General features: G+C 45.0%; 1 protein-coding gene across 24 annotated transcripts in view; it reads right to left on the bottom strand.

The window, feature by feature from the left end:
- Nucleotides 1-14,871, bottom strand: part of FBRSL1 (fibrosin like 1) — a 417,340-nt gene that overhangs the window by 140,259 nt on the left and 262,210 nt on the right. For all 24 annotated transcript variants that reach the window (XM_090152701.1, XM_031592758.2, XM_031592768.2 and 21 more), the window contains one exon: nt 8,364-8,393. In XM_090152701.1, coding sequence (XP_090008827.1) covers nt 8,364-8,393 — 30 coding nt within the window. The remainder of the gene's footprint in view (nt 1-8,363; nt 8,394-14,871) is intronic.

Genomic DNA, 14,871 nt, shown 5'->3' with positions numbered 1-14,871 from the left:
TCACTTCAGCCACCGTTGTGGCAATTAATAAAAAGAAGAGACACCTTAACATCTTTGCTGGCTATCACATGTCACCCTGTGCTTTTATCCTCTCACAATACCTTCAACCAACTTTATATATGAATGGGATTCCTTTCAGTTTTAGACTAATGCTCTATCATATTTATAATATTCAAGATAGCTACACGTGCTCAATTACCTTTAAAACACTTATCATTATTCCATTTAAAAATAAATGAATCCCATTTAAAAGTGACTTGTCCCCATCTTCCAGTATTTATGGACAAGGACATATGGGGCCGATTTCTCTCATTACTAAACGGCACGTTTAAGGCTTAAATCATTTAAATTATTCATTGACAGCAATTGGGCTACTCATGCAAACTCCCACTTGCACAATGAGTCCCCGTGATAGGACCAGTTGAGTGGATGAAGATGAGTGAACAGATTTTGGGATGCCCCGAGCATTCACAGATAATGCTGACTTCAATTAGGGTGAGGAGCACTTCAGATAATCAGGTGCCGCTTTTGCTAACGAACATCACTTCACTGGCACTTACAACAAAGTTATTCCGAATGATGTTTTCCTCAAAGATTCTCATGACTACAGTTCTGAGTGGTGATCTCCAGCAGCTGAAGGAAATCTGAGATATTGTGCAGTGATTACAACAAAGCCCAAGCCTGCTGCGAGACATTTCTAGAGCACTGAATGATGTGGGACTTTCCATTTTGGCGTGGGTTCTGCATGAAGCAGGCAAGGCACGAGGCGGGCATCTCTGCAGAAACGCTGTGCTACGAAAGCTTTCATGAAGAACAAAGCTGACTCTAAGCAAAGCAAGAAAAGCATCCCCAAGTCAGCAGCAGAAACTGCCCACCTCTGGTATGAATACCACTGTTCCAGCAACACTGAAATCTGAGGCAGGAGGTGGATAAATCAAGTGCACCGCTGAGCTGGGACGTTAATAGTCCAAATGACAAAGGCAGTAAACATTTAACTCTCTGCTATAAAGAGACTTTCCAGCCTATGGCAGACTGCTCTGCTCTCTGACCAGCTCAGGGGCAGAAGACCTTGAGCTACTGTTGGTGCATTCTCAATAAGTGGAGTCAGAGGGAGAGAATGGGAATCATCTTTCATAGGAAAAATGCTTATGGTTGTTCTTTGCAACATTTTATTTTTAATTAAAAAGACACGTTTCTCATTCTCTTCAGAATGAGCCCAAGGAACATTTGTAATCATTTTCAGGTCACATTATATTGTGCATACTGCAGCTGCTTTCACAGCTACGTGGCCAAATTACTGTTTTTCTGCAAAACTAAATCATTATCAAGGTAAGAGCAGCCAGGAGGTGCCACCAACACCCAGGGGTTACAGTACATCTTAGAAAACACAGTCTGGCCCTTGGGAGAAGCAGCTTCCCAATTTCAGTCTCCCTTCCCTGCCCAGCACGAGTCCCAGCATCAACTGGACTTTGTCCCTGGAGGTGAACTTGATAGTGAAAAGCCTTGTCTTGTTTCTTTCCCCCCTAAGAAAGGCAAGAAGGTTAGTAAGTCTTTAAACTCTCCGTTCTTATGGCTGTTAATATTTCACATTGCCAGCAGGGAAAGGAATTAAAACTGCCAGTAGCTATCCAGATAGATTTTAAAATCCCCTTCCCTCCCCCTCCTCTCTGCCTCCCTCAGCTTCAGAGGATATTTTCCCCGCAAATTGGTTTTAAATTAAGGAAGGTGATGAAGGCAATGTGCCGTCTCAGCATTTTCCCAGGTGCACTTAATCTAATTTCATTACGGAGATCAGGACAGATGATCGCTACAGTCGAAACATTAAGTCTGTCCATTTTTGTATAAAAAATCATTAAGTCTGTCAAAGTGTCGGCGGGTGGGCTGTTTATTATTGGAGATGAAGGCGCGCTTTGCTTCCCCAATAAACTGTCAGGAGTAGTAAACCACAAATTAAGTCAGCTGCTGCCAAAGATTTAGGCGAAGATCTCCAACTAATTTTGACACAGGTGTGGGAAAGGCCAAGGAATCAGGGGCCGTAAGGCAGGCTGTGTGCTCTGCAAACCAAGCATGCAGATCTGACATATTTCAGTTGGAGCCATTGAAGGGAGGAGGACTGGACATCAGTGGGTACGGCCAAGCAGAACTGCTGGTGCTTCTGACACCACAGATGCAGCACTGGTGGGAGGTGCACCATGGCAAGCACTGCTTTAACCTACCGGGACCATCGTTTTGTCTTCTGCAGATGAGAGCTCATAAAAGCTTCATTTAGCTGCTGCTCTGTTTTGAATGTATGCACAGCTTTAATGAAAACATAAAATCCTATTCCTCAGATAATCATACAGATATCATACAAAATTAGAGGAAAGCCAAATTTCAGAATGCAGAAACTGTGGCACGCTATTTAAAAACCAAAAAAGAAATCAAGTCAAGCTTTCAGGCTGCATCTTCAGGCATCACAAATTTGCACGTGAACCATTTGCCGAGGAGAACACCTTCATGCTCATGGAAAATGCAGATGGGCAGAACTTGGTATTTGAGACTGTCAAGATATGTTAAGAAGTATAACATCCTAACAGGGATTACAGAGTCTTTCCAGCACATAAGAGAAATTAATAATACCGAAGATGGAATCAGGAGTGATATTCTAGCTAGACCTTCAAGTTGAAGGAAAACTCCCATGTTTGCCATTGATTTGTACTAGATACTGCTCTGAGGATCAGAATGTCTGGAAATCTCCTGCAGTGAAAACTAGTTTGGATCTTATTGCAAATTGGACCTAGAAGCAGGAGCTAATAGAAAGCTACAAAACCCAAAGCTGACTCTTTGGCCATCCTTAAGTTTTATCCTTATACCTGCACAGAGCACCCTGTGCTGCATGCTGGGCTCTTCTCATCTATTTAACCTGCTAAAACAATTTCGGAGTATGGTCACAAGAAGCTGTAAGCCAAATGAGGGACTGCAATTGCAGCAATTACAGTACGCATCCTCCAAAATCTTCTCATCTTCTTGGCATCCTTACGGTTAATTAAATCATTAAATTATAATGCCAGTTCCTGTCTGCTGCCTACTATGTCATGCTCAGCGCCAGAATACCTGATCACCTTCCGGGGAGTTCCTACCATTGCACAGGTAGCCCTCTGCATTTGTGCCTGTGTATAATGGGGTTTCTCGGTGTGGGCAGACAACTGTATAAGACTGCTCTCTTCCCTGCTGCCTCAGATGTTAGAAGTGCCTTCACAAGGTCCCTGGGAATATAAGCAAATGCTCATGGATGGGGAACTGGAACTGGGAGATGTTAAACAATAGGAAAAACAGAGAGCTTGGGAGCTGCCAACTGCCAGCAACAGAACTGGTATTATCCTGTCTTGCCCAAGAGCTCTCCATAAGATCTAAGTCTTTTTATGTGAGCTAATGACGGACTTTTGTCAGCAAACTACAAGGCCCTTCCCATTGTTTGCTCTGAAAAAGAAAATTCTACATTTTCAAGAACGAGGATGGACACCACAGACTGAGATGACTCAGCTTGCTATATACAGACTAATGTTCTTAAAATCTGCCTTTTTTGTGTGGATAAAGCAAAAACATAATATCTCAGTAGGAGGGGAGAACATTGGTTAATTTTTTCAATTGCATTTTTGCTTTACTTAAATTCTAGGAATACCAAGATCAAGGAGGGCCATTATTCCTAAGGCTTTTTCCTAGAGCTGCAGGCACTCTTGTTGGGAGGACAATGTAAAGGGCCCCCTAACCTCTGCAAGGGCTCGGTGGGAACCCTCCCATTTGCTCTCCCTTGGCCACCACCTACCTGCCACTGCTCTTCCCTCCCTGGGCTTCAGCATGTCCTCCCTCTCTGCCCTACCTCTGTTACCACTGCTGCCATTATGTGCATTAAGAACATCCTTAACATGGTGTTACAGGGCTTTTATCTTATTTCTGGGTAACTTCATACACATACACAGAGACAGAACCACTTCTGTTAGAGCAACGACTAGATCTTGTGCCTTGATCACATCCACTTCTTGTGCTGTCTAAACTATGCCTCCTTCCTGTGGGCTTGTAGATGCCCTTTCAAGGTCAACACAGAACTGATAATTTCATCCCACAGAGTTTATTCTCCTCATTGCTTCCACCCTTATCACTTCCACCACTCACTCAAGCCTGTAGCTCTCGGTATTCTCTCTGGCTCACATTGCTCTCTAAATCTTAACATCCAGCCAATCGTTAAGTCCTGTGCATCCTTTTTCTTTACAACTAAGCTCTTGTTCAAGCTCTCACCATCCCACCTTCCATTTATCATTTCATCCTTTCTTCTGGTATTGGCAGAAGTAATGGTGTCCTTGTGCCTATGGATAAAATTGCTGCAGAGATCCTTTTCCTAGTCTGATGCTTTGCTCCCAAACAACTTCCCACTTCCCAGTTTGCAAGCTTTTAGTTTTCACATTTTGACCCCTTCACAGCTCACCTGTTTCCCAGCACTGACACTCAGTACTGATGAAGCTCTCATCTTTCACTGGCCAGCACACAACAGTGTGGCAGGGCTGAATTCACATCACCCGGAGTCGGGTCTGATGAATTTACTGTGCCGCTGCAAGAAGTTGCACGAAAGCACTGTTTTAGAAACCTGACCTGACTTTGTGTGACAAGCAGCAATTTCCCATCCAGCAGACAGAAGTCCAAGGCTGAAAGGACATGAGCACTGAATTGCTCTGAAACAGACCAGCTTTTTTTAATACCGCCTTGAACACTGTTATTAAAAAATGGGAACTGCGTTTTGGAGTAACGAGCAGAGATTACTCATTCCCTTGTTTTACACAAGTTGACTTTTGGCTTTCTGCAGAACACCACTTAACAGAGCCCATTACCAAGCTGCTAGCCACTTTTCATAGTGATGCTAGAGCAGGTAAGAGACAATAAGTGGAACTGTTGATGGTTTATATTACTCTATTATGTTAATGTTCACTAAAGTATGCCATAAGCTCTCTCATTACATGTGTATAAACCAATTCTCTGTGGTGTTATTCCTGTGCTAAATGCTATAACTACATAAATCTTGAATTAATGGAGACTTTATAGTTCCTGAAAATGAAGGGTAATTGCTGTCTGTTAATGCTGTTGTTGCTATTAAAGGAAGTATATATTTTCAGTAACAATGTTTATGGACCGTGAGCCTCACATCGCAGCTATTGCACAGTGCAGAGATAGCGCAGTACGATTATCAGACTAACTCCCTTTCTCTCTCTCCTCCCTCACAAAAAGCACAATATCATTTCCACAGCTTTGACAAACTACCCTGCAATTCTCTTAACAGTTGCAAAGTCCAAAACTCTGTCCTTCAACGAACACACAGTCTAAAAAACAGGATTTGCATTTCCATCTCTGGGAACGCATGATTTGCTAAGTTTCTCGCTTGGTTAAATGGCTGGACAGCTCGGCTTATTGGTTTGGGTATTTCAAACAGTTCTTGGAGAAGAGCGTGGTGACAGAATGATAGGAGTGAGAAAGCATCATCCCACTTACTTCCTTCGAGACTTCAGCAGTGATGCAGAAGTGAAAGGCGATACTTGGTGAGACAGTTCTCAGAAAGGAGATGGGATGGACAAGTCCCCAGTGTCCAGGTCCTGTTCTCCCATTATGAAAAGCAGCAGCTCACAATCTGCTGCAGAACTGCACTTTGCACTGAAGTAATGACTCCTCCATTCCCATATTCTGTACATATGACTGACTATGCTCAATTACTTTTCTCCCCTGGATTCCTTCACAACACTGCAAAAAGCAAAAAACCCACCACGAGTGTACTTATATTTTTTGATGTAGTGACGGCAAAGCCTTAATTATGCTATAATGTCTGCGTTTGGAAACTTAAAGAGCTCAACAGCCCATAGAGCTATGAAATAAATAAATAGTGAATAATTAGTAGCACAGTAGAGAGGGAGAGGTGTAGGAGGTGGAAAATTTCAGTTTTACTTCTAGCTCTATCACTGACTCAGCCTGCACTGGGATGTGAGCATCTCTGTCATCTTCCCTCACGAGGTACACACAGATGACAGTGATCTGCTCCCGATGACTAACAAGAAGTGTTATGCAAATCAAAGCAAATTAGTAATTCCTGCCCTGCCCTTCATTAGCACCAGAGCGTAGGTGTACCTGGAGGAAGCTGCTTCTTGCTGACCAAGCAGCAAAGCAGGATTGTTCTGCAGCACTGCAGAATGAAGCTGACCCCTCATGTAATTTGGGAAGCCTGATGCTGGTGAGAGTGCATCCAACCCTCCATCTGCCTGCAGGAGACACACAGCAGTATCAGAGGATACATTTTCACCACCAATTGGAAAGAGGAAAAAACACTCCTCAGTGCAGTCCCTCGGGACAGTCATGCCAACATGTTTATAGCTCCCTGTTGCATCTAGCCAGGTTAAGTTTTAGACGAATACTGAATGGCTTTCCAGGAGAGTACAGTATGGGAGGGACTAATGCAGACAGCCAGGTTGTGCTCCCCAGCTGCAAGGCAACGTAGCATTTACATCATCCCCATGAAGTCTCTTCACTTCAGTCTTGGTGAGCTTTCACACACGTGCACACATCTGTGCCGACAAGCAAAGGAACCCTACTTAATGCCAGAGACCTATTTAATAGAACGAGTGTCATGTCTCATGTCTCTGCAGGTCAGGCAAGGATAGAAAGATGATGATCTCGCACTGCTCTCCTTATGAAGAAAAGAAATGTTACTAAAAAGTTGGAGTCACCTTAAGGAGAAGGTAGTTGGGAAATATGAGCGCCCACGAGGTCAAATTACTTTTATAGATATGTAAAGAAATGCCACATTAATGGTTAGGAACGCTGTAATAGCCTTTCATTTGCTGTAAAGGACAGTGAGCGACCGGCCAAACGCACTGCAGCTTCCTCTGAAGGTAACCTCAGATCCCACATTCTGAAAGCTAATCAATGTTGTTCAGATTTCAATTTCTTCTCTACAAGGTGAAGTCAAACCTAATCTAACAAATGTCAGTCTCAGATGTAATGCTGCTAGCTGGGTCTACCAGTGTAATTTAGATAATCATTAATAGCATAGCTGTATAATAAAACTACATGTCACTTACAACTTCATCTGAGGTTTGACTGGCAGATCTTTAAACAGTTTTCTAAGTGATTGCTTTTACTTTCTTTGATTGGGCAGTCTAAGAAATGGTTTAACCCCACGGTACCTGAGCTTTTAGGGAATAATTTCTCACCCTCCCCATCCCAGCCGTCAGATCTGCTGCATAACTTTGGGAGAACCAGAACTTGAGTGGTGGTTTCTGGGAATGACTTTACACATAGCATCCATAAAAGAAGCACAGCATCTTTCATTAAACATAAATGGTTTAAATGTTTCCTTTCCATCAAGGTTTCTTCTCAAGACACACATTTTGCCATATTCCAGAGATATTTTGGGTACCTGGTGGGATTTCTCAGAGAAGCTCAAGAAACTATAAAGCTTTCAAATATTGAAAAAAACAACAACAAAAAGACTTAACCAGAAGCTGCTTTTAGCACAGTCTCTTGAACTCATGGTAACCTGCAATGTATGGCTGCAGCCAAGTGTGCTGCCAAGGTGACAGGGCTATCTGAAGTCAGCCTTTACTGCTCATCCAGTAGAAATCTATGTGCCACAGCTTCTCAGAATGCAAGAGATTGGACAGCCAAAATACAATGAAAGTTTGATGAAGACCTAACCTGAGATGCCAGGTTTGATCTGCTAGAGTAGAAGTCAGCAAGGAATACTGAAGTCTTTCATACGTTCGATGCTTAAGAGTGCAACTGTGGCTATGTTGTCAGACTTCTCGGTTTTCCTTGCAAAGGTGAAAAAAGAAATCCCTACAGAAAACCACACCATTACCACCTTTCAATGACCAACCTCAGTATCAAAAGAAAAGGTCAGAAAAATCATTGCTCTGTGATAAATATGCACACAACGCGACAAAGCATCCTTGGCAGACAGCGCGCTGCCTTGGAGGTGGGTGCCACTGTCCCACCTTTTGGGCTGATTACAAAACTGACGTCTGCAAAGGGTACTGTAAATAAAATATGGGCTCCTGGCAGGTTATCAGAGGAGGCTTCCTCTGAAACAGCACTAGCACTGTGATTTGGGTCTCACCGAATGCTCACACGCTAATGGAGACACTATTCCGTTAGCAAGAGTTTCTCTTCTGTAAATTAGTGAAAACCATGAAGTGTCTGATCCAGTGTTTGCTTCCTTCTATTATAAACAATTTTAAATCTGACATGAAGCCCGGAGGAAAAACATTACTTGTAAATTCATTCTTATTTTGACTGTGAGGGAATTTCCAAGCTACTAAAGCACATGAAAGAAGAAAATTCAGTCTTACCTTATCGTCAACATCACTCTCGCTGTCACACTGTGGGTTAGAGAGAGAAAAAGATAATGTGAAAAACCTTTATGTAGAGAGATTTTTTGCATCATCTGCTTAAATCTTTAGGATGGCTGTTTATGATGTTCTCAGTTCAATGAAACATACACTTTTGATGTCTGCAGTAATGCCTTTTAGATTGCCAGCATAAACCAAAGCCAATTTCTCTCTTTTTATACAAAAATACGGTGTACTCATACTTTAATGGGTGACAGAGAACTTTAAACAAAAAAGACAATCAGCTATGCATTATAAAAACAACTGTACCATGAACCCCACAACAGAAAGCCTGCCTTTGTATCAGCCCAAACTGCACAATACGTCCTAACGGTCCTGCACTGCTCCACCTTGATAAGCACTTTGTCACCTAACAAGGAAACTGCAAAACCAGCAATCAATTTCTAATTTAATGAGAGGTACCAGGAGTAGTAATTACAAGACATCATAAATTCTGGTCCATTTTTTAGTTTGAATCAGATGACGACCCCAGGAGGAAATGTTTGCTCATGAAGAGTTTTAGAGCAAAATCTCTTTCAGCCTCTGAAAATGAAATGCACAGCGCAGGCGGCTGTGCAGAAAGGGAAGTGGAGCATTGAATGTTTCAGGACATGCACTGGGGAAGATTGGGGAACATGAATGAACCCCTGATTGTCTGTTATGCAAAGCGAGCAAAGCGTTCTGCAGCGCTGGTGCCCAGTGGGCATTTCCTCCTGGAGGTCAGGCTGCGTTTCTGCAGCCCTGGCACTCCGTACTGTACTGCTCGGCAGGCAGAGCAGTGCCCAGCCACACTGTGGGAATGGTCCACAGGAACGCACGTGCTTCAGTGGCATTAGTGTAAAAGAGGGAATTGAACGCTGTGTCATTTTGCCTGTTCTCACTCCTCCCATTGGTGCTGTCATGTCTTCTTATCCAAAAGTCACAAAGCAGAAAATTCAGCTGTGACATTCTCCGCTTTCCGCAGATTTCTGAGAGACTATTTAATCTGTTTTTCTTGTGCTTGGCACACGAAATGATTGACCCCAAACACTTGAGGAACATTTTACTCTTAAATTCTCTGAAACACAAAAGCACACGAAGGACAGTGACAGAGCGGAGGGGTCTCCCGCAGAGATTCTGCACCGAGGACTGCTCAGCTTTCCAATTTACTCCTTATTTCCATTTACCTTCAGAGGAAACACTTGGTTTAAAGCAGCTGTTTTTCTACAGTCTTGACTAAGCAGAACTCTCTTCCTTTTGAAATGAAACCGTGCTTCACACCGCCCCTTCTGATCTACAGCACAGTTTCCAGAGAAATCCAACTGTTTAGAGCACCGCTCACAGCTCTAACCTCATATGGAGCCATTCTGGAACAATTAGAGCCCAAAGCAGAGGGATGCAGTGGCAGGGTGGGAGGGTGCTGCTCTGTGGGGCTGCAGGCATGCTGGCCAAGTCCCTTGGGAACAGCAGCACTGATGCCTGCAGACTGCATTAAGTCCTGTCCGACTGCTTTGTGCACAGAGACAAGAGCGTCAGAGAGCTGCATCTTTAGCAAGTGTTTTCCTGTGAGCTGTTGGTGCTTTCTCATAGATTTTTATTTTCATCACTGAGCTTTATGAAAACTACAGTAGGAAACACAGTTTCACAGATCAGACATTCAGAGGGAAGTACAATCAGTCCTGATAAATCATCAGCAGCAGCCATTTGCCACTCACCAAACCCACGCTGTGCAACCACAGTGAGAGGTGTCTGCTCCGAGCAGCACCAGCTCTGGAAGGACGCGGGCTGCCCATCCGCGGAGCCGTGCTGGGACAGGCCTGCTGGGCGGAGGCTGCCCCAGTACTCACTGCACTTCTGTTTGCTAAGATGGTGCTAATTTGTGCTGACAAAGCAACACAGTCATCAAAAACAAGGGAGTGGGGAGGAAGATGCAGTCGCAGGGTTGCACTCTGTATTACTGACACACCCCTGAGAAACGCCGGCTGTCTGGGGAGGCCTTTCTCCTCCAGCCAGGCTGAGCCCAGCCAGGAGCATGCAGCTGCTGGGGGCTGTGTGCATTCCCTGCTGTCAGCACAGCCGTCAGCATCACAAACATGGCATTATTTTAGGCTCTGAACCCACTATCAGCTAAGGTAACCTCAGCTCTGTCCTGCCCAAAGCGCTCAATCCACCTGCATGCTGACAGAGGCAGTGGATTTCGATGACGATTCACTCTTGCAGACTTCGGACTAAAGCACACTGCAGTGGATTTACTCTTATTGCAAAAAAGGAATAGAAATTAATAACTAAGTCCATGTTGCTTAAATTTTATGCATAGGCAATATCTGCTCACATTTTAATTTGTACAGAGACTTAAAAGGGAAAAAAAAATCACATTCAGAAATACGATGTCTAGGAAACATCCAAAATTATCATTAGAAGTTGGATGCTATTGCCCATGAACCTGGGTACACAGGTTACTAATGCAACAGCACTACAACAAAGAGTAATAAATCTAGGTTTAAAATATTGGAGAGCAGAAGTAGAAAATTTGGGGGAAACTTAGTAGCCATTACCATTCCAACAGGCCGTAGGATTTCAGCTGTCTCTCTGTCTTTTTGTACCACAATCTGTCTCTGCCTTTCCTGCTGCATTACAACGTTAAGAGAACAGGCTTTTTCTGGCTTTTAAGAGAAGATTCTTGTTGAAAACAGATTTGGCCTCAAAAATTCTTACATCTATAATGAATATAAAAAACCACTGCAGATGGTTTGTTTCTAAAAGGTGCAGAACTGCCTTATTTAGATGCCTAATTTTGCTTTGTACCAATATGCAACTTTGCCTCATGTAGATAAGCGCAAGTTGTAAAACGCAAGTGAACCATCAAATCCACATGCTAAGTCTTATAAACAGACATACGAAGGAAGCAAACATCTGCTCTCTGAGGACACATTTTTTCCTCATTCAGCATCGGAAAATACTCCATAATTAATTGTTTTTAAAATGAAAAAGCAAAGAATTTTGTTTCATTTTAGCTTACATCTTTCTTAGCTTTATCAACAGCGTTGCAGTCCTGCATCTGAAGAAGCCAATGGGGCCCATGGATGCAAGTGTAGCTCTGCACAGACACAGATCCCAGCCACGCAGTTGTGATTGCAGGATGTGTGCTTTAGGAACTGTCCTTCTGACAGCAAGTTGCACAACTTCTTGTTCATCCCCTGAAACAGCCGCCCTCTGGCAGGGTGCTCAGCCCACTTCCCCACGCCGACCCTCGCAGAGCAGGCGCAGAGATTCCTCTGTGCGGCTTCCAAACCACCAGCACACATCTGAATGCACGTAAGGACGAAGTCTTTAACTGAACAAAGCTACCAAGTGGTCTACATGATGAGAGAACACGGGGGAAAATGAGCACAGGTATTCGTATGATCTGGACTTCTGCTCAACGTACAGCGTGCTGGGAAGTGAGGAACTGACCGCAACCCTGGGCACACGGCTGCCCACTCACGTTAGCTCCCACCGGCTCCTACAGGAAGCAAACAGCCTGCTTTGGTGAAAAAGTCCAAGCTTCACCATTCATTTAGGCTTTCTTCTCTTTAATTTGGAGAAACGTGCTCCCACATCGGCACACAGAAACAGGAACCCGCGGGCTGCTGAGCACGCACCGCACTGAGAAAACAGCGACGGCAAAGCCAGACCTGCCCAGGACACTGAGAAAAACAGAACCGCGTTGACCCCATCCCCCTGGAGGGGTAAAAAACACCGCAGATGGCAACGGGCTGGTGCAGTTTCTGTGGCAACGGCCTGACTTATCTTTGCACTCTCTATTCCCCAGCCTCCACCTCCCTCCCTGGGTCAACAAAGAGCGACTTGCACTGGTGTGGTGTAGGACGGGCAGGGACTGTAATGGAATAATGAAGTCAAAAGAGAAACTTGGGGTTGACCCAGAGGATTTTGTGCACGTCTGAAGAGTCAAGTGGCTCGGGGCGGAGGAGCAGGGGGCTGAGGCCCAGCAGGGCTGGCGGTGCCCCCCAGGAACACATCCACCTCCCATGCAGCTGCGGGGGGACAGCAGCCCTTGTCAAAACAGAAGGTTAAAGAAAATGAGGAGAATGGCAACTGTGGACAGCTACGGGGCTCATTGAAAGACAAAAGCTTCAATTACCTGGATTTTTCTAAAGGCCTGTTAACACTCCTGGTCTATAAGCGAAACTGTAAACAGGCATTGTGCTGGGTTCATAAAGGCTTGTAAAAGGGTTATTCACTGCCTTGTGCCAATTGCCTCTCAATGCTACCAAGAATGTTTGCAAAGCCAATCCCTAATTGTGCTGCTTTTTGGAAACGTTTCCTTGCAGCGCACACTCAAGTCAGAAACAAGCCTCCTTTGCCGCAATGTTCAGCAGAAACAACACAGGATTCGGGCTGAACTCGCCCAGTGTGCAGCAGAAAGCCCATGCAATGCCCTTCCCCTGCCTCCTTCCCCTTCTGCCCCGTGGAGGAGCAATGAGGCTCTGTGCAGGGGACACCCCAATGACACAGGGAAATGGCACAGGGCTCTTCTCACTCAGGAAAGTGGCAAGAGCTGTATTGTTTGTACTGAGATTACACATCTTCTTTTCTGGTAAGTTCAGGAACCATCAAAATAACCGTCAGCTCTTTTTATTTGCCCTCAACATTTTAACTTTCAGATCACCCAGTTTTTGTTCGCGTAATAGGAGTCCTCCATTTATTACCATGAAACCAGGCTGTCACGTAGCTGCCTCACGCCAGGAACCAGAGCTCTAAGACTGAACAAAAACAACCCAAGTTTTGCAAGGCTGCCACAAGATCGGCAACACTTCAGTGTTATGTCACCGAGTGCAGAAAAACACAGTGTTATCTGAAATGGGGCCACATCCTCCACGTTTTAGAGAGCGGCACAGAATTCACCTCGGCTTATTCGTGTAAATGTGGCATCTCCCACTCAGCCCAAGCCTGGAGGTGTAAGATCTGCACCGTGCCTGTGCAGCCCCAAGGCTGCTGGGTCCTGTTGTGCAAGCACAGCGCGGCACAGAAGTGACAGGTTCCTGCCCAAGTCGCTTACAGAAAGGCTCGCTTTTCTTTACTCAAAAATGCAGATACCTACAGGTATTATTTATATCATGCTTATGAAGATGGTGATAGACATCTGAGCTGGCTGTGTGAACAAGCAGATTCCAGCCCGGAGGGACATATATCCTAACCAGGCTACCTGCCAAAAAAATGGCGTGGGGAAGCATAAGGCAGAAAGAAGAGGAGCCCAAAATATTACGTAAACAATCTATAATATTACAATGCACGCTGACAGGTTAGACTATACACTTGAAAAGTTGCACAAGATATACAAACCGTGTAGATAACCACAGAGCTTACACACCCACTCGGTCCCAGAGGATGGCCGTGTTTCTGCTCTCTCGTTATTTCCAACTGTATTTAGTTACTGAGCTTCCTTTTAATAACGAGGTTCGAGGAGGCATCAGGCCTAAAACCTGGTTTGTTATTGCTTCTTTTAAAGGAGGGGGTACAACTGAGTGCATTTGGAAGAGCCCTTCCCCCCGGTCCCATTTGCTGTGCTGCTGGGAGCTGCTCTCAGCAGCAGTGCACACGGATGCGCGCCCGGGTGTGCAGGGGGAGGGTGTTGTTTCCTATTAAGTCTGGCATCAGATTCATGTCTGCAGGGGCTTGCTTAAGATGATAGGAAGAGAGAGTTTTATCATGAGCCAGACTGACAGAAAAGCCTGCTAATGGGACTTGAGGCATACACAGGAAAGAAAGTGCCAAAACATTAAGCTACCGCCAAGTGTCAGAGGGCCACTGATTTATTGCAGCAATTTTGCCACTGTGTCCTTTATAAGGTCCCACAAGTCCTTCCTCCTGGCAAGAAGCTGTGAGCTGCTGCAGCTCGGGGAGAAGCTGAGATGCAGAGCGCAGAAAGTGTCCAAGCGCGAGGCGGGGGCTGGGGGGGGACGGAAATCGAATGTTGACTTGAACTTGCCCCAGGCAGCAGAGCCCTCTTAGCTCCACTGCCTCCCTGACAGTTTGATGAAATGAGTCAGGGCCTCCCTATGGCTAGACCAGCTCAGGCTTCCAAGCGCTGGGGTAGAGCTGTAAGAAACAGATTGAGCCTCAGGGCAGCAATCTTTTTTTTCTTTTTCTCTCTCTCTCTTTTTTTTTTTTTTTTCCCTTTCTCTCCTCAGCATTTGGCTGGGGGAAGGGGGAGGTTATGAGCACTACAGATGTATAGGCTGAGCCTTTGTCTGCAGAGGGGGAGGGAGAAGAACAGCAAGAGAGTATTAGCTATGGCAGCCGAGAATAGCCCTGAGCACTATAACTAATTTTGAGGGGCAGTGATGCATTGTACGGGCTGTGTGCTGTTTGGTCTGAGGGGGCCCCTGTTGTGAAGCAGCAATCAAGAGGACATTTTGTTAAGTGACCAACAGCTGTCATCTGCAAGCCCGGCGCAGGGAAGGAGGGAGCAAAGGGGAGGGAGGAAAAG

This window comes from Phasianus colchicus, chromosome 18 (genome assembly GCF_987193195.1).
Source record: "Phasianus colchicus chromosome 18, bPhaCol1.hap1.1, whole genome shotgun sequence".
Lineage (NCBI taxonomy): Eukaryota > Metazoa > Chordata > Aves > Galliformes > Phasianidae > Phasianus > Phasianus colchicus.
The sequence above is the reverse complement of the archived record's forward strand: the minus strand, read 5'-3'. Positions and strand labels throughout refer to the sequence as shown.